Source organism: Xenopus laevis, chromosome 3L (genome assembly GCF_017654675.1).
Source record: "Xenopus laevis strain J_2021 chromosome 3L, Xenopus_laevis_v10.1, whole genome shotgun sequence".
In the NCBI taxonomy this organism is placed as follows: Eukaryota; Metazoa; Chordata; class Amphibia; order Anura; family Pipidae; genus Xenopus; species Xenopus laevis.
This window is the reverse complement of record NC_054375.1, coordinates 55320804-55346693: the sequence shown is the minus strand read 5'-3', so window position 1 is coordinate 55346693 and position 25890 is coordinate 55320804. Positions and strand designations below refer to the sequence as shown.

Sequence of the window (25890 nt, the reverse complement as noted above, 5' to 3'; positions counted from 1 at the left end):
TGAATGTTACAGAGAAAAATGTGTTGGCTAAAACTGGGCAGAACAGACACTTCTGACCAAACCAGCAGAAGATGTAGCTCCCTTGGAAAGCACTTGATTGGATGACCACCAGTTAAAATTAATTGATTTATTTTCCACCACTAATAATTTCAAAAGACTAGCAGAGAGAAAATGTTTATATGTGTATAGAGACTGGCAACAAGGATTTAGTGTGTTAAAGGAAAACAATACCCCCAAAATTAATACTTGAGCATATTAAAGTGACATATTAAAGAATTGCCCTTTACATCTCTTGCCTTGAACCCCCATTTCGTGATGGTCTGTGTGCTGCCTCAGAGATCACCTGACCAAAAATACTACAACTCGAAGGGGCACATTTATCAAGGGTCGAACTTCGAAGTGAAAAAAACTTCGAAATTCGACCATCGAATAGGAAAGTCCGACATTTGAAGTCGAAGGATTTTTTAAGATTGTACGATCGTAATTTGAATCGAACGATTGTACGATTTTACAAAAAAAATCCTTTGTCTTCTCAAAATGTAGCCAAATACTGGCTATAGGTTATAGGAGGTCCCTATAGGCTAACATTGCAATTCGGCAGGTTTAAGGAGGCGAAGTGTCGAAGTTTTTTAAAGAGACAGTACTTCGATTATCGAATGGTCGAATAGTCAAAGCATTTTCACTTCGAATCGAAGTCGAATTTAGCTTATTTGATGGTCGAAGTACCCAAAAAATACTTCGAAATTCGAAGTTTTTGAATTCGAATATTCACTTCGACCCTAAGTAAATGTGCCCCTAACTTTAACATGAAGTGTGGAAGCAAAAGACAGTGCTCTGTCTGTTAATTGGCTCATGTGACCTAACATGTATGGTTTGTTTGGTATGTTTGTGTGCACTGTGAATCATACGAACCCAGGGGGTGGCCCTTATTTTTTAAAATGGCAATTTTCCATTTAGGATTACCCAATGGTACATACTACTAAAAAACTATATTATTATGAAGATGGTTTATTTACATGAAGCAGGGATTTACATATGAGCTGTTTTATGCAACATAGTTTTATAGAGACCTACATTGTATGAGGGGTAAAGTTTTCCTTTAAACAATCAAGATCGTGTTCTTTTTAACCAGTTGCTGCATGTGCAATCCCACGCTCAACAATAAATATTCTTTAATACGGTTCAATAAGTCTGACAGGTGGTGGTTAGAGTTAACCTGTTTAAAAAGCACTTATGTTGATGGCTATAGTACTGTCAGATTATGGCACATATAATATTTCTCCACCTGTGATTTTTCAACCCCTAAAAAAAGCATGCTCATTTCCCCCTCCAATGGTAGCTGTCTGTGAACACTCATTAAAGGTAGATTTGGAGCCTGAATGGAAAATACCTCAACTGAAATCACACACTTGTGCATTTTTTTTAGGCTGAAAAGCACCAGTCATGCATATGGCACCATGTCAACAGAGAAACATGATCTGTGAAGGACACTACTCAATCTCTAGATTTTTTTCACAATATTCTAACACTCTGCTTAAGATGGAACATGTTAGTATGACGGCTGACAAAGCCTTTATGTGGCTTCTAGCACCCCACCCATACGATGATGTTAAATAGGGTAATTAGGCTGCTTCTTGCTTACAGAGACAGCATGTTTTGGTTAGGACTTGTCAACGATATTTGCCTCAGTGGGGCTGGTAAACTTAAATAATATCTGGCCATATGGAATTTTTATTCATCTAGGATATGCTCACCACTCATTGGAGTAAGTATTTAGCTCATCATAAGAATAGTTATTAGGTTATGTGACTGGTGGGTCACATAGTATGTAGGTAATTTGGAAATGTTGGTGGAGTTCTTAGCCCTACCATTATCACAGCCATAAAACATCAGTATTTTGAATGGGCTGAAAATCTTTTAAATTGCATGTTTGAAACATAGCAATAAACCAAAACGTTAAATTAACAGTTGGACATTTGCTCTTGGCGAAGAACACGTTTTTCAACATCTACTATCCTCCTTATCTTATACAAATTAGACACTAGTTAGAAAGAAGGTCACATTTAGAGTTTTCTTTGCCGGCTGAGAAAATGCCTAAACTGTGCTTCCAGTCATGATTAGCATCTGCCTGTCAGACGATTTCGGAGAAAATGCTCAATTGTGGAATTGGGCGGTTTATGGATTTTTCTCTGCCGGCGGTGAAAACACTACATTTGCCTTACCAGACTCATGACTTTAAAACATATAAATAAATGTACACAGATATCTAACATGAATGATCATTTGGTAAATAAATGACAGACCAGTTATCTGTTAAAAGCAGAACATTAAGAAATAGCCCCTGTTGATTGTTTTCATGGCTTCAATGCACTGGTAACATTCTAGTACTTACAAGCCTACAATTAACAGGCTGCCTTCTTTACCCTACTTTTTGCTTCCTCACAGTGCCTTTATGGCACCTCCAGCAGCACACAGTCTGTATTTAAAGGAACAGTAACCACATAAAGTTATTTTAATAGTTTAAGTCTGCATCTGCTCATCCAGCATCTATAAATAATTATTGATTCACAAAACAAAAATTCTAATATATGTGAAAAGGGTTTTCGATTGTTCTGTAGAAATCATGAATGGCATTTGACCCATTTAGCTTTTCATAAAAGGCTAATTTCATACATGGTGGCCTGTATAGCAGACAAATGCCCAATACTGCCTGCTCAGACATTCGTTTAATGTCAATCTTGTCAGCACACAGAACACTCAAGAAAGCATATTTTTAGACTAAAATCGAACTGTACGCACAGCAACAGATGGTTTTCCATAAGTCTGCACAGGCAGTATCTGTAGTGTGTGACATTAGCCTTAAAACCATTGTATTCTACACAGTTTATCTGTTATCTGCTATGTAAATGCATGTCCTATAGACTCTATTTAAATGGCTGCCAAGGCTACATATTAGCTTATTTAGATAAAACTGTAGTAGTGCTTGTGAAGCAAATACAGTTTTAATCAGTAACAGCAAAATATATTGAAATTCATATAATACCTTTAACTTTTTTGTGTTACTGATCCTTTAATATAAATAACACAGACGTGTTTCTGAGAAACAAACAGAAGAGAGAAGTTGAAAGAAAGAAGGGTTAGATTAAACAGATGTGGAATACTTTACTGTGAGGTTCAGTGCAGTCAAAATTATCTACTCTATGCAGAAATCTAGTGAATACACAGACAAAAGAGACAATAACTTAGAATCCCCTTTTCACTGGCCACCAAATGGGATAAGAAGAATAAGCCACACAACCCTACAACAACAGAAAGTTTTTCGTTTTATAATCAGAATCAATTGGCGAAAATCTGGGTTGTTTTTTTAAAAGAACACTGGTTTGGATCCAATGCTGTATGGTACTAATTTTTCTTATAATGTGGGCCTTGTTCAGAATATAAAGCATCAGCCTTGTGCACAAAAAAATACATTTCCTAGTTTGTTTGTTTACATTTTCCCCTCAACAGTCACAATTTCTAAAATGAGAAGACATAATCACAAGCAAACATTTGCAAGTGAACCCCCATCCCATAAGGTCAGGTCAGCACATCTCTCCAAAAGCCATCAATACAAAAATAAATCAATCCCACAGCACCCTTTGTGTAAAGTTCTGTAACTCATTAAAGAGGTGGTTGTCAGCTCCAGCTTTCCAGGGGAAAGAAGAAATGTACTTAGTGGTATAGATGACCTAGCCCCAGGATTTTCTTTAAGAAAAAATAAATAAAACACAGCTTTTTTTTACCCTCCTCCCCTACACAATTCCTATCTGTTATGAAGCTCAGTAGAATGCTCTTTGAGCAGGTCTCAGAGTTGGCCACCAGCAGGCATCCAGACACTCTCACCCAGACATCCCCTTTATCCATTTAAAGATTGAAGTTTCCTGAGAGTGCTAATTCTCCTCAATTAAATTTAAATCCAGGTCTGCAAAGTCATGCTGGAAGAGCATTGGCTGGGGACAGGAAGCGTGATCTCTCCGGCCTCTCTCTTCTTCTCTAAGTGCCAGTGTGCATGTAGGAGCAGGACTCCCAGAAGTGCAAGGAGACTCCCCATGACAAGCCATGAAGGGAGAGGAGCTGCCTTCATCTGAGTTGTCCAAAAAACACATAGCACCAGCATTCTGAAAAACAAAAATAATTTTAATGCACTTTTTTTATTTAAAGAGGTTGTTCCCCTTAAACTTTGAGTATGGTGTAGAAAAGTGATTTTCGGAGCCAATTTGCAATTGGTTTTCATTTTTGATTATTTGTGGTTTTTGAGTTAGTTAGCTTTTGATTCAGCAGCTATCCAGTTTGCAATTTCGGCAATATGGGTCTAAACTACCCTAGCAACCATGCATTGATTTGAATGAGAGGAAACTAAATAGGAGAAGGCTAGAACAGAAAGACAAGTAATTAATAATTTTGTAGCCTTATAGGGCATTTGTTTTTTAGATGGGGTCAGTGACCCCTCAATTAAAAGCTGGAAAGGGTCAGAAGAAAAGGGCAAATAATTAAAAAAAAAAACCAAAACATAATGAAGACCAATTAAAAAATTGCTTAGAATTGGCCATTGTATAACATACTAAATGTTAACTTAGGGGTGAACCACCCCTTTAACATGCATACACATTTGGAATGCTAAAACCAATTCTCATTGTACTTTACCTGGTTCATCTTGTAAAAATCCAAAGAAGGGCGGTGCCATCGTGTATCCTCCTCATGCCTCCTTTTAATTCCGCATTTTCTGGTATCCAAGTCACAAGGTTGCGATTGGCTGCGCTGGAGACACTGCTGCCGCCGTACCAACTCCGGTGTTGACGGTGGAGAGCTGCTGGTTGAAGGGAGGAACCGTCCTGCCTCTTTGATGAGAACAGGTGAAAGTGAAAACCGGCGCTGCAATGGGAAGCAGCTTGGCCCTTCTGAGTTCTCCCAGAAAACACTGGTGGGTGACAGGGTATATGGGCCTGGTGACTCACGGCACAATGCCAGGCTGAAGAAGTAGGGGCTGTTGGCTTGGATACAGCGTATAGAGGCACGGGGTTCATTTTGAAACCTGAGACTGGAGACCCCTTGGGATGGGCTTTGAGTCTGCACTCCCAGAACTGCTCCAACACCACCATTGTTACATCTCCTCTTGACAGGAGTCCAAACTTTAGAGCCACTAGGCCTCCAAATAGGCCTCCAGCGAGATAAGTCCTCTGGCACTGAAAGAGATCTACAGTGTCTTTTGGTAGGTGGAGCTGGAGGAGCAGTGGAATTCCCAGCCTCAGGTATTTCGGAAGGGCTTCTATGGTGTGGTGAGTTTTCCCTGCTTAAAACAGGAAAATGAAGGCTCAAACTAGAATGGTGATGGCAACCAAGTTGGATTCTGTCCTCAAGTTCAATTCCTGGACAATGACTAATAACTCCCCAAGAACGATCTTCTGCAAAATAAGACAGATTTATTAGCAACAGTAATAGCACTAGTAAACCAGTGTGCATTATACTATATGATAATGATAGTTACATGTTTCATTTTGATATGTTTTCAGTCTTCCCAGCCCTGCTACTTATAAATTACTCCCCTTGCCCTCATAATACATACACTTACACAGTGCATCACAGTTTAGACACGTAGCCAATTCTCTCATTGAACTAAACAAATTTGTAAGCCACAACTTAATTCTTATATTTACCAGTTGCATTTACCTCACTTTTGTTCAGGTTAGTCAGATTAAGATTGTGTATCTCAATTTTCAAATAGTTTCGCAGAAGGATCAGCGCTTTAAGTAGGACATTTATGGGATATTTACTTATTTGTTCAAGAGTTACTCCAGTGTTGTCTTTGCCTTGTATTTTCTGCAGAATTAAACAAGCTCCCTTGCAGTATTAACATGTATTTTGCATCACCACCATGTTTTGTATGGTGTTTGAGTTGAGTGGGCAGTGTTAAATTTGCACCACGCATAATTCTTAAAGGGATTGTTCATCTTAAATTAACTTTTAGTATGGTGTAGAGAGTGATATTCTGAGACAATTTGCAATAGGTTTTCCTAGTTTCTTATTTGTAGGCTTAGAGTTAGCTTTTTATTCAGCAGATTTCCAGTTTGCAATTTCAGAAATCTGGTTTTTAGGGTCCAAATTAACAAGCAATCATGCATGGATTTAAACAAGAAACTGGAATATGACTAGGAGGAGGCCTAAAAAAAAGATGAATAATACAAAGTAGCAATAACAATGCATTTACAAAATTACAGAGCAATTGTTTTTTTTAGATGGGGTCAGTGACCCCCATTCAAAAGTTGAGAGTCAGAAGGCAATAATTCAAAAAAAAGAAAAAATGAAGACCAATTGAAGTTGCTTAGAATCAGTCATTCTAACATACTAAAAGTAAACTTAAAGGTGAACCACCCCATTAAGTCTTTAACAACCCCTTTAAGTCATTTGACTGCAAAACATTTAATCACATCACACCTGGAATCTTTTAGGCCACTCTTCCCTTAAGGTTTATAGAGCTCATTTCATGGTTGAAATACCCATACATACAGTAAAGTATGGTGGTGGTAGCTTCATACTGTTGGGGTGCATCCGCAGGGTTATGGGATCTTAGTATTGAAGGAAGATTGCATTATGCAGAATATATGGGGTTTATGCAAGAGAACCTCTTTCAGGCATATTTAAAAGAAAAAAAAATCTTGAAGCTTGGCCTAAAATAGACAAACCCAAAAAGGTGAATAGTTTTAATCAAAGCCTAATCTCAATCCAACTGAAAATCTGGGGCCCTGTTTAATCATTGAGTCTGATCAATCAGACTGGAGCAAATATGCCTAAAAGAATAGCAAAAATCAGCTACAAATAGTGTGCAAATCATGAGAAAAAAAAACTTACCCAAAAAAAGAAAAGCTGTTAAAGTTGATACTGCTGAGGCACTGCATGTGTGAGTTGGGTATATCAAGGATATATTATCTTGATATTTTGCTGTATTACAACAAAAATTTGTCATCCAGTGCCACATGACTGGGGTTTAGACAGCAGTAAGGGAAGTACTGGGATTTAGCAATAGATAGTGTAAATGTGTGAGTGCAGATTCATACTCTCAGTGTAAGTAGAATGGCGAGCCATAAACTGAATACAGGAAGTCCCTGGGTTACGTACGAGATAGGGTCAGTAGGTTTGTTCTTAAATTGAATTTGTATGTAAGTTGAAACATATACATTTACTTATTAAATGCAACAAGGCAGTTGTTTGTATTTATTTTTACCTTTCTGTGCTCCACAGTAGACCACACACACAAGAGGGCATTGGGGCAGGTGGTTCATTAAAGCTAAATGCTAATAAAGGTCAAGCAAACCACAGTATGTTACTGTAATAGCCTCTGTCTGTAAGTATGAGTTGTATGTAAGTCGGGTGTGTGTAACTCGAGGACTCCCTGTGCCAAAATCGCCTGCTTATTGCTTGGCTAAATACAAACAAGGAGGCTCCCACCAGGAAACAGAATTCAATTGATTTTTTCCTTTCCCTACACTGACCTCTTAAGACTGCTAGCTTCTAAGTTTTATAGGCTTGTACATGCACCCACCCCTTTTGTGATGTCATCAATGGGTCTGGTCTATAAATGGAGGGGGAATAGCTGGGTGCGGGCGGGTCGAGGTTTTCTTGACCCATACATCACTAGTGTACGATATTATTCAGTTTTATACCAGCTCAGTGCCATTCACAAGCCTTTAGCAGTCAGTAGTTTTCCATATTCTTTTCACATTAGATGCACTGGGTTACCTGACATTAGGAACTGCCTCACAATATATACAGTATACATGATTTATGATAGAAGTAACATAATAGTAATTAATTCTGCTCCACCACAGCATAACAGTCTGTGCAATCTGTCAAAATTCAGTCTATTACATTTCTGGTTGACTGAGATGGGTCTTAACAGTAGATAGAATAATAGCAAACTAGTACCATTGTTTGTGCTACATGTGCGCAAAACGACAGCTTTAGAGGAAAATAAGGACATTTTCCTTTGGGTTAAAGAATAGAAAAGAAATGCAGGGACAAGAGAAAAGCAGAAGGCAAAACATGAATAAAACAGAAATGAAAGACCACAAGAAAAGTGGAAATACATACAAATTTGGAGTGGAATGGAGAGCAACAAAATGGGAAAATGTAGAGAGGAATGATATGAGAAGGAAAAAAAAAAGAGCAATAGGGAAACTGAGAAAATAGTGGGTAGAGAGAGTAGAATCTCTCATTGTATAATGTGCTAGGGGGTGCCACTGTCCACTGCATCTTTATGTCATTACATTTTCCTTTTAGTTGAACTGGAACTGGCAGTGGACAGTATTGGAACAAACTATATGTCAACAGTGGATCCTAAATCCCACAGATATGTCATGTCCTTACTCACTGCTTTCTGCTTGCTACGTGTGTGCTCATGCACCACTGAAAATGATTCTCAACCCTTTTGAGTAAAAATGAAAAGCTTTAAAAACATTAATTTGAGTCAATTCTGAGGAAGCCACTATAAAGCTTCCATGATCAGCCACTTTCGATTACAAAGCACTTGGGGATGGAACTCTAATAACATCTGCAGAGCGTGCACCAAGTCTGCTGCACTTAGATTCTATACTGGTACCATGTATTATTCTATTATCCAGAAAGCTCTGGACACGAGGTTTCCGGATTAAGGATCTTTTTGTGAATGTGAATCACCAGACTGTAAGTCTACAAAATATCATTTAAACATTAAATATACAATAGGATTGTTTTGCCACCAATATGGATGGATCCTATACCAGTAATTCAAGATTTAGTCTTGCTGTTGTCCATCCCTTAAAACCTGATGGAGACACTATAAAATGGGAAGGTTTAAAAAGAGTGGGCCTATTAAAATAAGCATGTCTTACCCTCAATGTACTGTAATTGTTGTACAGCATGGTGGCTCAGTAGCTATTACTTTTGCCTTGCAACTTTTGAGTACTCTGCCCTATTTCCACACTCCAAAAACATACAGGCATATGATAAAACCTGTCAATAGCGTGTGAGATAGGAATCTTAGACTTTATTCACGGTAGCCCCTGCCCTAGTGGAGCATTATTTGTAAATATGTCAGGATAATAACACAGCTACAGCACAAATGCAGTAGCATTACAGATATAGCAGATGAAAACCCAAACCACCAATAAATAAACTCAATATTTTTCATAAAAAAAAAAAAAAAGTAATCTGCATATGTTCCTTTCCAAAAAGATCAGGAGAACATTCTTTATTTTAACAAATCCAAAGCACTTTAGTGGGTTTTAACCCTTTCCATTCCAAACATATAGAATCCAGCAACATAGGATCTACATTTTCTTTAACCTATGCATTCTCCCTGTCCCTGCGACTCAAGTCTCTGCTGCAGCAAGTTCTTGCAACAGACAACCCAGTAGGGTACAAGCACAGGAGGCAGTCATATTACTCCTGGAAACCATGTGACTTCAGACCATGTAGACTGAATTTGAACGCCATCCTGTAGACCTGCCCGCCAGATCATAGTAACACACACACACACACAAACATACAGTCTTCTCCAATCAATGGGCTTTAGAAATACATTCAACTGTTAGACAGTCCTCACTAGAGAAACCTGAAACTATACATGGGTGGCCACAAAGTTTAAAACGTACAGTCCTAACACATGGAAGCTTAAAAACAAGGATGCACCAAAGCTGAACCCAGGATTTGGTTCAGAATTCTACCAAATCCTAGAACCTCTTACAGGATTTGGAAGTATCCAAAGTGTTCAGCCGAACCAAATCAAAAACCCTGAAGTCATGAGGCTTAAAGGGATACTGTCATGGGAAGAAAAAAAATTCCGAAACACATCAGTTAATAGTGCTGCTCGGGCAGAATTCTGCACTGAAATCCGTTTCTCAAAAGAGCAAACAGATTTTTTTTTATATTGAAATCTGACATGGGACTAGACAGTCATTTTCCTAGCTGCCCCCAGTCATGTGACTTGTGCTCTGATAAACGTCAGTCACTCTTTACTGCAAGTTGGAGTGATATCACCCCTCTCCTCCCCCCCAGCAGCCTAACAATAGAACAAGGTAACCAAATAGCAGCTCCCTAATACAAGATAACAGCTGCCTGGTAGATAGTAAAATCCAGGTCCCACTGCGACACAGTTACATTGAGTAGGAGAAACAACAGCCTGCCAGAAAGCAGTTCCATCCTAAAGTGCTGGCTCTTTCTGAAAGCACATGACCAGGCAAAGTGACCTGTGAAAAATACACTTGCTGGTTCAAGAATTTAATTATACATGGTAGAGTAAAGTATTTGCAGTGTACACAGTGTAATTTAGAAATAAAAACTACATCATAAAAATCACGACAGAATCCCTAGAAGACTTCTTTTAATATGACAATTTTCTATTCACAATTGCAAAATTAGCGTTCAGATTAAATGCGGGGCAAATCTTTTGTAAAGGATTCAGTATTCGTCTGAATCCAAAAATGATGGATTTGGTGCATCCCTTCTTAAAAAATACTAACGTCGCAAACACTTCACGCAAAGCATGCAAACTGTCAATAAAACTGTATACAAGTTGTTGGATATTTACATTTTACTTGATGTCTAAAAAGTGTGCACCCCACCACAAACATTCTTCACTTTTTGTTTTACTTGACGAAGAACCTATATTTTACCTGACACAAAGTGGTAAGGGCTGCTGCACCCTTCAGGATCTGGATGATCAGGCAATGGCTGAGAAAGTATAAAAGAGAGAAAGAAAGACATCAGAGTTGCAAGAAAGATAACATAAGACATTATTTAGCTGACACAGGCAGTGTTGGGCTGAGATAATGGGAAAGACTGGATGGTCTGGGACTTGATCCTCCCCATCACCCAATGGTGCCAAGCATGCAAGTATAAAAGGCCGTTAATTAGACCAAAGCAAGTTATGGGTGCACTTCCATGCTATGGCTAAAGGGTAAACTAACGTTAAAACATTTTAAATACAGCGGTATGGTGTTTTTAATAAGTTATTAAAGTCAGTTTAGAAGGATATGTTTAGAAGAACCTTCTCATGCTTTCAACATATTTCTACTCACTAATAAGAATTTTGAATACCGCAAGTAGATAAAACATAATAAAAATAACTATTACATGATTAAAACCTCCAATAGAAGTGTTATAGCCCTCTTAAAGGACATGTAAAGCCTACATTTTCCTAGCATGTATATAAGTTGGGCACATCTTCCCCACCCAAGCCACATCATTTGTACTGCATATACCTCCTCCATTTGCGAGCGCCATCACATTTTCCTAAAACAAATAGCAGCTTTCACCAGGCGGCCATTTTCCCTCTGACACATCATCAGTAACATTGACATCTGCAAACAGGACATGTATGCTGTAAAGTTCATGGAATGCAGAATGCAGGTTTACACAGGCACAACATACTTTGATAAAAAGTTGGAGTTAAACACTGTAATGGTTAAGCTGAGCTAAGGAGAGGTGGTTAGGAGAAAAAAATAGGAGCAGCTATGGGAACCAGAAATGCTCTCTCTTCATTGGCTGACTGGAAGGTGTGTTTAGTAATCTGAGCAGAGAAGAAGAGCATGTTCATGAGCCAACAGCCAAAGCAAATTCAAATGGGAGGGGACAGAGTGGGTTGGGGAAGGAGAAGGATTTCTAAGTGATTAAGGGGATGCTGCAGCTTTACTGTTAACTTTTTAACAACCAGAGTGACAGGTATCTGAAGATTTCAAAGAGACTGTTCACTGAATAAATATTTGTGGGAAGGGTTTACATGTCCTTTAAGGATAAACTCATTATGCAGTGAAGATATATATGTTTTATGCATCATAAGCAAGACCTTATTCTCCTGTCAAAATGCTGAAAATGCTACCTTTTAAAAAAGATACAGCATCATTATGGTCTGCATTCAAAATACGGACATTAATGGCCTAGGTTACTTGGACCACATTTCTGTGGCAATTACATTAGTTTGAATGCTTTTCAAGTTTTACCATGCCACCAGCCAAATATTCACTATTTTACAGGATGCAGTGTGCAGAATAAAGGCAGCAGTTGACTGTTTTTTGCACTCTGTAGGTTGTATCCTACATTGTATAACTTGTTTCAGGCCATTTAGGAGCACATAGGAGTTCCCCCATCATTCAGAGTTGCATGGTAGGGAGCAGCAGGAGGCCATGCCCATACCCAGTATGGTAGTGGAAGGGGATATAGAGAATTATGGTTACAGATCTAAAGACAAGACAAAAATCTGCAGATTCAGTTAAAACTGGATAGATTCTAATAGATTTCGAGTGAGATTCGAACTGGCCAGACAGCTTGAGAATTGCACGAATATGACTAGTCAGCTTAACTGCCACCTTATCGGATCATAGGGATATTAGTTGCTATATAATTGGAAACAGTGTTTGTTGCTTTTGAGTTGTTCACTGGGGGTCCTACACACATGGGTTAATGGCGAAGTCCAAAATTAAATAGATGAATGAATAGGACACCTGCTGAGCTTTAAAATGACCTTTACTAAAGCAAAAAAAAAAAAGAAAGCTCTGCAATAGGAACATTAATAATCACTTAAAAGGTGGTTAATGTATTTAAGGTGTGATTTATGTTTTATTCTAAACACACCATGAGAAATCAATATCCGTGTATCAGTGCTGTATCACAGATGATTACAGAAACACACTCATGACAAGTAGTAGGAGGGCAAAGGACAAGACATTTCCCAAGATACTAAAGGAAAAAAGCAGATATATACACTTCAGCTAAGTTTTCCTGAGACTTAAATGTACAGCCCATAAGTGCCCTCAAACAGCATCTTTCCAGGTCAGGGGCCTAAACCTGGTTGCCATTAAAAGAAGGTGGTACTGCCATGCATTAGACAGACAAAGGCCTATAGTCTTATGCAACCCATGGGTTTATTAATGTGAATGCAAATGTTTAAAGGGATTCTGTCTTGATTTTATGTAGTTTTTATTTCTAAATTACACTGTTTACAATGCAAATAATTTACTCTACCATGTATAATTCAATTCCTGAACAAGCAAGTGTATTTTTTTTAGTTGTAATATTGGTGTGTAGGCAGACATCTCAGCTCATTTTGCCTGGTCATGTGCTTTCAGAAAGAGCCAGCACTTTAGGATGGAACTGCCTTCTGGCAGGCTGCTGTTTCTCCTACTCAATGTAACTGTGTCTCAGTGGGACCTGGATTTTACTATTGAATGCTGTTCTTAGATCTACCAGGCAGCTGTTATCTTGTGTTAGGGAGCTGTTATCTGGTTGGGGGGTGGTGATATCACTCCAATTTACTGTACAGCAGTAAAGAGTGACTGAAGTTTATTAGAGGCTTTGGGATTTCAAAATGAAATATAAAAATATCTGATTGCTCTTTTAAGAAACAGATTTCAGTGCAGAATTCTGCTGGAGCAACACTATTAACTAATGCATTCTGAAAAAAAATCCGGTCACCTGACGAAGGGGGAACGCCCCTGAAACGTTGTGAAGCAATAAACGCACAAGGGGCTAGTCCCCTGTTTGAATCGCCTTGTGTGCCGTTCCTATCTTTTTGCTATTTGTAATTGGGAGTGTCATCTCCCTTAAGGTTTAAACACCAGGTGGAACCATTACTGAAGGGCCCCCGAGTGTGCACGGGACTTCCTCTATGGATCACACTTTCTGACTTGATCATGCAGTTTAAAAAATAAATTGTCTCAAAGCTGTGCATTTGACTGCCACAACCGAGGTTCCTAGTATTATTCATGCTTCTTTTGCATTAGCATGAAAAATTCTGGGTACCTCGGTTGTGGGAGTATGTGGCATCAGGCACACAGCCACATACTCCACACAGCTAGACATATACTCTCCTTTGTATGACTCTACACAAGCTGTGCAATGCAACCTATAATTTTAAATTAAAATGGTTATACACAAATTTATTATCTAAGTTTTCTTATGTACATCTGCCAGACTGGCATAAAGGAATTGAGCACCAATACCTCAGCCTGAACCATCACAATCTAAGTCAGTAAAGCTGGCCATAAATATATCTATATTGTTATTGATTATTGGTACATTTATGCTAACCTCCTGATAACAATTGGCCAGAGAGAAAACTCAGTCAGCATGTGTACCTTAAGGGTTACAAAAAATTGCAGCATTTTTGTTTATTGCTTTCATAATCAAGTCATGACAAGAGTAATGAAAATGTTGTATCTTGGAACATCAGACTCTTTGAAAAACTTCTGCAGTGTGGGGAGAAGAGAGTGCTGATGTAGCTTGTAGTCTGAATATCCTGTACCTAAATACTTGGCAGGGGCTGACACAACCTCTCCTGCGGCCTGGTGTAACATTTATTTTTTAAAATAATGCAGTCATCAAGCGCTCATAATACCTAATAGGGCCAAGGGCCAGTAGCCTCCAAATGCTTTTATCAGCAGCAGTGGACTGTTGATATTGTAAAACTTACAAGGAAACAGTAATATAAATTATGAGATTATATTTGAATGCAACCTGGGATCACCCAACAGCTGATTTTCCCTACAAGACTGAAGAGTCGATGTCACACAAAGTAGAGAAATGCCTGTGCCTCTAAACTTTTTTCACCTGAAAACGATCCAGTGTGCTACTGGCCTGAAAATCAACCATGACAGTTTCTATTACTTGACAGAGAAACCACCTTGTGTGACTTTAAAGGAAATGTTCAGTGTAAAAGGGTAAAGATGAAACTGGGAAATAGAAAGGCTTTGCAAAATAAAGAAGAAAAAAAAACATTTCAATAGTTTGTTAGCCATAAATGCCATGTATAAAAGCTGGAGTGACTGGATGTCTAACATAATAGCCAGGATACTACTTCCTGCTTTTAGTTCTCTTATTGGTTACCAGTTAGTAACTAATCCGTGACTTGAGGGGGGCAAAGGGGGCATTACTGTTCAATTGGTTTGCATTTTTATCTGACCTGTGTATTAAGGATCAAAAGCAAACTAACTGAACTGTTATGTCCCCCTTTAAGTCACTGACTAACTCAGAGTTAGAGAGCTGAAAAGCAGGAAGTAGTGTTCTGGCTATTATGTTAGACATCCAGTCACTCCAGCCTGTATACATTACATTTTTGGCTAACTAACTACATTAGAAACATTTTTTATTTTGCACAGCCTATCTATTTACCAAGTTTTTATTTTTATACTGAAACGTTCCTTTAATCTTGTAAGATTACAAGCCACATTTGTTAATTCATTGTAGATTAATTTTTGCTTATTCTACATCCTAACCATCAGAAGCAAAGTTCCACTGCACTGATAAGATCTAAGAAGATCACTGGCCATCTACAAAAAGTTATCTGCATTAGAATGAATGGTTTCGGTTAAACAGTTGGCCACAAACTTTCGCATGCCTTCCCCCATAACTGCTTAAGTGAAGTTCTCTCTCGAGTTGTGACTTTATTCAAGGTCAAACTCTAAAATTCCTTATTTTAACCCCCCCCAATTTAAGGATTATTTAAGGTCATCAGGCACATACATGAATGCATGATTTGCAAGAGGTAAAACAGATGCTACATACCAGAACAGGAGTGCCCATACTTTACTAATGGGAGGTCTACTTTTTGTGCCATAATGATCTACATCCATAAAAGCATTGTTGCAAAGAAGCGTGCAAGGACGGCCCGAACCCCGGGTATCTGGCCGGCCCGCACATCACTACTAAAGGTTAAATTGGATACACAGCCACAAATATATATCACTTTAATTCCAGCATGGCCACAATAAACACAGAAAGATCAGGTCACAGTTCATCCATCTTTCAACAATACCAACTGCTCTACTAGTTGTTTGTGAGATTTTAGCTTTGCGGTCCTCATAGGCTGTGCAAAAATTTGCATTTTAATGCATTTAACTGCTCAATACTGATTACTGGCAACACCAAATTGGTTGGATTAGTTTGTTAAGCCTTGAACTTCATAGGCAAGCATGTCCAATCATGAGAAAAGGTATTTAAGGTGGCCAATTGCAAGTTGTGCTTCTGTTTGACTCTCCTCTGCAGAGTAACAGCATGGGATCCTCAAAGCAACGCTCAAAATATCTGAAAACAAAGATTGTTCAGTATCATGGTTTAGGGGAAGGCTACAAAAAGCTATCTCAGAGGTTTAAACTGTCAGTTTCAGCTGTAAGGAATGTAATCAGGAAATTGAAGCCCACAGGCACATTTGCTGTAAAACCCAGGTCTGGCAGGCCAAGAAAAATAAAAAAGCGGCATATGCGGAGGATTGTGAGAATGGTTACAGACAACCCAAAGATCACCTCCAAAGACCTGCAAGAACATTTTGCTGCAGATGGTGTATCTTTACATCGTTCTACAATTCAGTGCAATTTGCACAAAGAACATCTGTATGGCAGGGTGATGAGAAAGAAGCCCTTTCTGCACTCACGCCACAGAGTGGCTTGTTGTATGCAAAAGCTCATTTAGACCAGCCACAGTCATTTTGGAACAAAGTGCTTTGGACTGATGAGACAAAAATTTAGTTATCTGGTCAAAACAAAAAGAGATTTGAATGGTGGTAGAAGAACACCGCATTCCAAGAAAAACACCTGCTACCTACTGTCAAATTTGGTGGAGGTTCCATCATGCTGTGGGGCTATGTGGCTAGTTCAGGGACTGGGGCCTTGGTAAAGTCGAGGGTCTGATGAATTCAACCCAATATCAACAAATTCTTCAGGATAATGTTCAAACATCAGTCACAAAGTTGAAGTTACGCAGGGCTTGGATATTCCATCAAGACAAGTACCCTAAACACACTTCAAAATCTACAAAGGCATTCATGCTGAGAGAGAAGTACAATATTCTGGAATGGCCGTCACAGTCCCACGACTTGAATATCATCGAAAATCTATGGGATGATTTAAAGCAGGCTGCCTATGCTCGACAGCCATCAAATTTAACTGAACTGGAGAGATTTTGTATGTACGAATGGTCAAAAATACCGCCATCCAGAATCCAGACACTCATCAAAGGCTATAGGAGGCATCTAGAGGATGTTACATTTGCAAAAGGAGGCTCAACTAAGTATTAATATAATATCTCTGTTGGGGTGCCAAAATGTATGCATCCAATTTTGTGATGATGCATATTGCATAATTTATGTTAATCCAATTAACTTGTCACTGCTGAAATACTAGTTTCCATAAGGCATGTTCTATATTAAAAGGAACTTTTTACTTTGAAAGCTCAGCCAATGGTAAACAAAATTCCAAATCTTAAGACGGGTTCCCAAACTTTTTCATATGACTGTAAGATGGGACATGTCTACACATTTATTTTCAGGTTTAATTCTCCTTTAAGTAGCAATTTAGCTGGTCGAATTTTGTTGCACTGACAATCTCAAAAAATGTGATGCTTATGTAGAGCATCTGTGTATAAAGAACTACTGCAATTGTTCAATTGTGAAACCATTTCACTATGTACTAAACTGGAAAATTCAGAGTGTTGCTACAGCAGACATTTGGAAAGATTGCAGAATTGCAAATTTATGACTTACGACTAGCTTAAACAATTTGTTTTAACAGGTTGATTTTTTTATTTCCTTAATTTAATGACAGAGAAAATTTGTCAAACATGGTAAATAGTACTTGCAGAGACCGATTTCAAAGGGTGGTTTACCTTTACATTAACTTTTATTATGTTATAGAATGGTTTATTCTAAACTACTTTTATGACTTATTTGTCTTCTTCTTCTGACTCTTTGCAGAGTTCAAATGGCTGACTCCATCTAAAAAGACAAATGCTCTGTAAGGCTACAAATATATTGTTATGGCTACTGTGATATGTTAAAAGGAAAATGCATGTTAGTTCAGGGGTTAAGGGCCCTGGATGAAGGATATTGCAGTTAAGAAACGGCATTGTTATTCTTCTTTAGGGTATCCATGGCTGGAATGGAGGGAAGGATCTGGGCGGGCCTTCCATTCCACTCCAGACTGACCTGGGATTGGTGTTAGCTACCTGCCCATAAATTAATCAGGTGTCTAATTCCAGTGTGTATGAGGGGCTGAGGAGCTTGCTGTGAACTCAAGCTGAGAGTGACACAGAAATACCACTACAGATTTGCCTATTTAGGGCTCTTACACATGAGCGTTTTTACCTGCACTCCCCTGCGTTCCGTTTTTCGGCGTTCAGCCGCAGGGGAGCGCAGGAATAGACGCATTTCATTATTTCAAATGGGGCTGTACTCACACAGGCGCATGTAGGCGCCGAACGCAGGTTGAGACGCAACATGCTGCATTTTTCCTGCGTTCGGCGCCTACACGCGCCTGTGTGAGTACAGCCCCATTTGAAATAATGAAATGCGTCTATTCCTGCGCTCCCCTGCGGCTGAACGCCGAAAACGGAACGCAGGGGAGCGCAGGTAAAAACGCTCATGTGTAAGAGCCCTTAAACTACAAGCCTGGAGCCATTGCTTTGCACACCAGACACTGAGCTGAATCAGTAAGTGCTGGACTGTGATACGTTTTATTTGCTTTATTTCAACCTGCTGAAACCTTCTGTTTATGCTGTCTGTGTGAACGGCTTCAAATAAAGCAGCCCAGGCTGAATTGGACTGAATTAAGGCTCTGTGTGTTGGTTCTGTGCTACAAAAGTGCCGTGGTCATGATTCCTGCTACCTGAAATCTCACACTACCTTTGATTATTCATCTTTTTACAGGCCCTCTCCTGTTCATGTCTCTTATTCAAATAAATGGACCCTAGCAACCAGACTGCTGCAATGGCAAACTGGAAAGTTGCTGAATAAAAAATTAAATAACTCGAAATCCATAAATAATAAAAAATGAAAACCAATAGCAAATTGTCTGAGAATATCATTCTCTACATCATACTAAAAGTCAACTCAAAGGTGAACAACCCCTTAAATTTCAGGAGAATATAAAAGGCAAAAGTGCAAAAAAAAAGACAATCTACCAAAAATGCCTCTTCCTCACAGGGAAGTCTAATCAGGGGCCTGAGAGTGCCACATAGAGGGTTGGATCAATTTTCTCCCCATTTGACTTATCTGGCAGGGTCCAATGGGAAAGGTGGTGCGCTAATAACCTGGGCCCCTGCTATGTAGTATGGGGCTCCAAGATTTCTGATGGCAGTCCTATCGACAGCACTGCACAAGGCCTATGCTAAACTGCAACTGTGTTAGAAACACTCCATTCACCACCACAGAGTGAGTGGAATCAGCAGTAGATAACTGGTACAAAAACATTTTATTTACTTATGTTGAGAATATTCCTACAAAGAGGAAGCGAAACAAATGAAGCAGAAGGCACAAAGTTAAGGTCTGAATTATTTCATTGCAGTCAGTCTGAATGGAAAGCAAAAATGCAGTAACTTGAAAATAATTCTAATTACTTTTTTGGAGGGAGGCAAAGTGTAATCTGCCAGAAAAGGATTGCAAAAACACAGAAAGGTACTCGTGTGTGTGTTGTCTATAAATCGGACACAAATTTCAAGCAAAGATACGTAACAACACCTCCTGAACCCCACATATACACAAAGGAACCATTTACATGACACTCTTAAAGGGGTTGGTCACCTTTGAGTTAATATGTAGTATGATGTATAGAGTGATATTCTGAGACTATCTGCAGTTGGTTTTCATTTTTTATTATTTATGGTTTTTGCGCCGCAGCTCTCCAGTTTGCAATTTCAGCATCCTGAAAGAAAGATGCAGCAATAACTATAAATTTGTAGCCACTCAGAACATTTGTTTTTTAAATGGGGTCAGTGACCCCCATTTAAAAAGCAGGCAGTTTAAAAACTATAAAAAATAAATAAGGAAGACCAATTGAAAAGTAGCTTAGAATTGGCCATTCTATAACATACTAAAAGTTAACTTGAAGGTAAACAATCCTTTTAATGTCAAGTTCATTCCAGAAGATCTCACACCAAAATTAACTACTATTTTTGTTCTTACATGAACTTGCTACTTACTAATGTACAGGCTTTGAACATCTAAACCTGTTAAGATCAAACTGGGATAGCATAAAGTTAAAAGGAAGATAAATGATCTTAAAACCTCCCACAATGCTGCTCTATTACAAATCCCAACAATCTCCAGCGTATTATCAAAGGTTAATGCATGATGATAGCTGTAGTCAAGCAACCAGAAGAGGTTTAATTCTAAAGATGGCCATAGACGTAGAGATCCGGCGACAGTGATGTGGGCGATATCAGGCTGATCCAATTGTGGGCCAAACGATCGGATCATAATGCATCCGATACGACGGTCGGTTGGCGGGACCACATACACGCACAGATGTGTTTTTTTAACCTGCCCGATCGAGATTTCGATCTGGAAGCACGTCAGATGGCCCCACACACGGACTAGATGCTGTAAACTAGATTATGGAGTTCACATTACTGAATTGAGATCACACCAAGTATTTTATTACTGACTTTATGAGTTTTATATATAAATGCACCATAACTGGTAGCAAGGCAATCATATTTCTAAGTCTACAGATACTGACAAGCTTATGAAGCAAGAGGTCCAGTTTTAGGGCAGGTTTATGTCTTAATATAGGTATGATAGTTGAGAAAAGCTGGGTACAGGGTATTTATTAATCTCGGTTTCCTTTCAAACGTTTATTTTAAACACTGCATTTAGCATTTTCAACAAAGACAGTGTGCTGAAATTGATAGAAATCCCTTTAATTCATCCAATTGCTTTTCTCAAGTCAAAAAAAAACGCAGTATGGATATAGTATGGAAGCATGGAAGATTGATAGAACACCTTACCAGACTTATGCTGAAAGACTTGCATTTTAGATCCTCCAGACTTTGTTTCTGCAATTGTTCTGTAATCATTGAGATCATGATGGCCAGGTCTGGCTGCTCATTTGTCGTTTTAGTAACGGTTATAGCACATGATGGCCCCTTAAGTGCCAGGATCTACTGGGCCTGACCCAAGAGGAAGCTTAGATCGACCCCATCATTCCATCCTGCATGAGCCAAATACACATACATATCAGTCAACAGCCTTACAATTGTACACATTTAAGATCAATAGCAATAGGTGACATTCTTGGACGACGCAACAGTGTTTTACTTTAGTAATTTAGTTCAGAAACTAGAGAGGATTGTTGACTAAGATGTGTAATTTACCTAAAAGTAATATCTGGACTGTAAACCAGCAGATCAGGAACGTCCAATTTGTTTCCTTCCATCTGCTGAATTAGAATTCTTCACCGGAGAGATATCTAGCTGTAAGGATATTCACAATTTTAGTAAAACAAGAGTTGGAAGGCTGCAAGATGGACACCCTTCCGAGAGAGAGAGAGAGAGAGAGAGAGAGAGAGAGAGAGAGAGAGAGAGAGAGAGAGAGAGAGAGATCCACAAGTGACGGCACACTGAGGGAAATAAACAAAGAAGTCAAAAAAATAAACTAAAGCTGGTTTATTACTTCCAACGTTTCGGTTCTAAACTCGAACCTTCATCAGGGAAAAAAACTTTTTTCCCTGATGAAGGTTCGAGTTTAGAACCGAAACGTTGGAAGTAATAAAACAGCTTTAGTTTATTTTTTTGACTCCTTTGTTTCCCTCGGTGTGCCATCACTTGTGGATCTCTATATTACTTTATACTGGACTGGCACCCAGGCATTCACTGCAATTTTGGTTGTGCGTTCCACTCGACTGTTACTATATATATATATATATATATATATATATATATATATATATATTGTGCGTTCCACTCGACTGTTACTATATATATATATATATATATATATATATATATATATATATATATATATATATATATATATATATATATATAAACAGTTGTGACCCTGCAACGTGTCAAAAAATAAAGGGACATCATTTGCTTGATTCCTAAAAAAAAATACAAGTTGGTTTATAAATTACTTCATTCATTCGTGCAGAGTGACCTGCTAGTAACAAATAACATATGGTCAAAATACATGTCTGTGTCTTATCTGTGTACATTAGCCATCCTTCCAGATATCATTACTGTAAACGTTGTATATAATTGCAATGTTTTTTTCTTGATTTAAGAGAGTAAGCTCTAATAAGATGGGCCCTCTCTACCTCCGACATCAATCGGTTTTTGTATGTAATCTGTATATTTCATGTATATAGGGTTGCCACCTGGCCAGTGTTTTATCGGCCTGACCAGTAAAAATTATGATTGATCTCAATGTTATTAATAGGAAAAAAAAGAATAATTTAAAGGAAGGCTGGTATTTTCTTCCAGAAAAGGTGGCAACCCTACACGTATCTACTGTACAGCCTTACTGAATATGTTGGCAGTTTTATAAATACAAGTTAATGGACATTATAATGTTCTATCCCTGACCACAAGGTTTAGATCAACATGACATAGGCCTCAGAAGCCAGGCAAACACTGAATGGCAGAAGAGGACTATAAATGTCTGTGTTTGCAATGGGTGTACTGTACATATTACTGAATACAACCGGTAGTAGGCTTATCTTAAACAGAATTCTCTGCTAACTCTATGAATGCTCTAGAAAGCTGACATGTTGTGTGTGAAGGATGATGGGAAGGGAAATGTATATGTCACCCATTTACAACAAGGTAGTTGTCCTGGCCGCTCAGTAACATATTATTGTGCACAATCAAGCTTCTACGCTGAGGGCATCAGTGGACCCCCACCCATCTCTAAGTGTGGAAAATGAAGAGTTAACGGCTTGTTTATCTCCCTCTTCAGGAGATGGCCTGACCAGCGCCTTCATTGGGGCCGCGTCCCGTACCGCCCGCTTTTCAGAAGCCTCGCGATTCTAACAACCTCCCCTTCACCTTCCCTCTACCACCCTACCTGTTCTTCCTCAATTACCTGCTTCAGCAACGACCCTCCCTGTGACCCGGAGCAGCTCTGAGCCAGCAGCGGCCCTGCAGCGCCATTAAATACCACCCAGAATGTACCACTAAAATAGGGGAAGCTTGCTGTCCACAGCATTACAGACTGGGAGATAAAATTCACATTACCCTGTTACAATAGGCTAATTTATTTATAAATGATGCCTACTTCCCCAGTATTCCGAGATACGAGCAGAGAGATGATGGTCAAGAAAACCTCGGCATCCCGGAGTCGGCCCAATATCCCTGTCAGGTATATGAGCTGTCCCGTCCCCATTGTGGGAAAAACCATCCAGCATCATAGACGGGGCAAATAGCGGTACACCTACCGGCTACCGGTGAGGCGGATGAGGTTTAAGCATCAGCACCAGCTCCGCCAAAGGTAATAATGCGTGCAAAACGCCTAATCATACCTTGTGGCCAGAGGCGCTCTAAGCGTGGGCGGTTCGCCGTAGCCGAAGCGACTCTTTTGCTCCCCCCACGCCGGAGAGCTTATGCGAAAGCAAAGGTTGCTGGAATATGTAGTTTCCAGCCATTAGAATAGAGCAGAGCGTTTCCCTGCGGTTTAGGAGCCTGTAAGCGGCGTTGTCTGTGGCCCTGCATTCAAAGAACTCCCCAGAGCCAACTTTCGTTCCTATGGTGCCTGCTTTATGCTTCATTTATTGCAACTTATGTAGTGAGGGATATTCTGAGACAATTTGCTACTGGTTTTCATTTTTTATTATTTGTGGTTTCTAAGTTATTTAGCAGGTCTCCAAATTTGCAATTTCAGGAATCAGGTTGCTAGGGTCCAAATTAGCCTAGCAACCATGGACTGATTTAAGTAGAGACTGGCTATGGACAGGAGAAGCCCTGAATAGAAAGAGGAGTAATAAAAAGTAGCAATAAAATAAAATGTATAGCTTTACAGAACATTTGTTTTTAGATGGGGTCAATGACCCCCATTTGAAAGCCGAGCAGAATCCAAAGAAAGGCAAATAACTAAAAGAGAAAAAAAAAATGAAGTCCAATTGAAAATTCTTAGAATTGGCTATTCTATAACATACTAAAAGTTACTGTAAAGGTGAACCACCCTTTAAGACCTGGGCAAGGGGGTGGAAATGAATGGCTCATAATTAGAAAACTGGTTTAGACTAGTGAATTATACAGCAGTGTCATACATTAAGGTTTACCGAAATACCAGGTTAAAAACAAGTAAATAAAAACTTTCAGCCAAAACAATCTGATAACAGCCAACATATCCCAGAACACCATCATGTGACAATGTTCTTACCTGGGAGCAAACGAAGGAAGAATTCACTGGCACACGAAGGTTCTTTCAAGCAGGTACAAGCCCTTGCTAAGTTTATTTTGCAGAGGTGCAAAGTTTCAGGGTGAACCCCTTTATCAAGCATACAAAACACACTGTGAGGCAACTATTTAACACCGTGTGACAAGTTAATTAGCATAATTAATTGAGTACAATTTAACCCTTTTAGTCCCAGGAAAAAATATTATTCCGATTGGTGTATTTTATAAGTGTCCATATAAATTGAAGACTTTTCCATTATATATTTTCAAAAAACCAATTTATCCAAAAGACAGTGAAAAAATTCTAAAGGACAGTGAAATAGAAAAAAAAATTTTCTTTGACTGTAGAAAAAAGTTCAAGAACATAATTGTCCATAACGCAAATTAGAAATGTCCAGGAAAATTGGAAGCGTCCAGAAAAAATTCAGTGCAGCAACCAAAAACAGAAAAAAAAAAGAAACAGAATTCATTTTGTTACAAAGTTGTTACGTAATAGCTTAAGGCTAGATAAATAGCATAATTGATATAATGTAACAATATACAAATTCAAGTACTATCTTACCCTACACAAATGGGGAGAGGAGAACAGTATCTGTCCCTGTGGCATATTCTCATTGCTGGTTATCTGTAAAAGATGTATAAAAAAGGTTAGTCATATTTATAGAAAGCAGGACATATTGAATTCTTCGTTTAACCCCTTAGGGTATCTAGACTGCAATTTCCATATCCAATAACATTCCTTCTGTAATAGCCTTTTCTTTTTATCCAAACCTTGTTGCATTGTGACCTTTTCCAGAATTTGCCACCGAATCTGCGAAACCTGGTGGCCATGGTTAAAGAAATGTGTTCCCAATAAAGTTTCTCTCAAATTTCGATGTTTCCTTTTCTTTATTTGTATTAGCATTTGTTGCAACCAAGGGTGGTTTATAATTACGGATCACGGACTTGTGTTCGTTCAGCCTTGTTTTAATAGGTCTACTGGTTTGCCCTACGTATGCTAACCCGCAAGGACATTTTAAACAATATATGACGTTGCTGGTGTCACAAGTGTAAAATCCATTAAGTTCAATTTTCTGACCTGATTGTGGGTGAGTGACTGAACCTCCTGGTATTATGCCCGTACAATGTCCGCAACTCCTACATGGGAAAGTGCCATTTGTTTTTATAGAAAAGGGGGGTCCTTGCTCAGTTACCTTCTTATTCTTAACCAGATCTCTTATAGTTTTACCTCTTCTGTAGGAAAAAACTGGTGGCTGTTTGAAGAGATTTCCATATTTGTCATCCGATTGCAATATTCCCCAATTTTTAAGAATGATATTCCTGCAAGATTTTGCATTGGTATCAAATGATGAAATGAATGGAATGCGCTGATTGGTGGAGTTACCCTTAGTCTTTCTAACCAAAGTGGTTTCTCTTGGAATGGCTGCTACTTCATTGCGCGTAGACATTAAGTTAGATGCACTGTACCCTTTTTCTACAAATTTTGAAACCATATGTAGTGATTCCTGTGCATACAGTTCCTCCGTAGAGGTAATCCGCTTAACTCGCATAAACTGACTTTTTGGAAGCCCTTTGAAGAGGCCTTGTGGATGGAAACTTGTGGCTCTTAATAGGTTATTCCTATCCGTGGGCTTCGTGTACAGAGAGGTGACAAAGGTGGCATCAACATACTTAACATTTACATCAAGAAAATGTAATTCGGTCTCATTTACCTCCATT

At 38.8% G+C, this 25890-nt stretch overlaps 1 protein-coding gene across 9 annotated transcripts; it reads right to left on the bottom strand.

The window, feature by feature from the left end:
- Positions 1 to 1121: 1121 nt before the first annotated feature.
- On the bottom strand, positions 1122 to 24552 carry fam53c.L (family with sequence similarity 53 member C L homeolog). Of its 9 annotated transcripts, none has more exons than XM_041586239.1 (6): positions 24155 to 24551; positions 21148 to 21246; positions 20782 to 20984; positions 10686 to 10743; positions 4684 to 5441; positions 1122 to 4157 (listed from the first exon to the last, which is right to left on the bottom strand). In XM_041586239.1, exons 3-6 carry the CDS (start codon positions 20857 to 20859, stop codon positions 3930 to 3932), a joined length of 1122 nt encoding a protein of 373 aa, XP_041442173.1. In that variant the 5' UTR covers positions 20860 to 20984; positions 21148 to 21246; positions 24155 to 24551; the 3' UTR covers positions 1122 to 3929. The 9 variants fall into 9 exon arrangements, with proteins under 9 accessions (XP_041442173.1, XP_041442175.1, XP_041442176.1 ...); XM_041586241.1 differs by lacking the exon at positions 24155 to 24551 and adding an exon at positions 23295 to 23367; XM_041586242.1 differs by lacking the exon at positions 24155 to 24551 and adding an exon at positions 23211 to 23298.
- Positions 24553 to 25890: the final 1338 nt, after the last annotated feature.

Excerpts from the sequence above, each read along its gene's own strand:
- fam53c.L (XM_018252279.2), bottom strand. The coding sequence starts at position 20,859 with ATGATCTCAATGATTACAGAACAATTGCAGAAACAAAGTCTGGAGGAT. Across the intron at positions 10,744-20,781 it reads AGTCTTTCAGCATAAGTCTG|CCATTGCCTGATCATCCAGA; the intron begins GTAAGGTGTTCT and ends ATACTTTCTCAG. Across the intron at positions 5,442-10,685 it reads CCCTTACCACTTTGTGTCAG|AAGATCGTTCTTGGGGAGTT; the intron begins GTAAAATATAGG and ends CTTATTTTGCAG.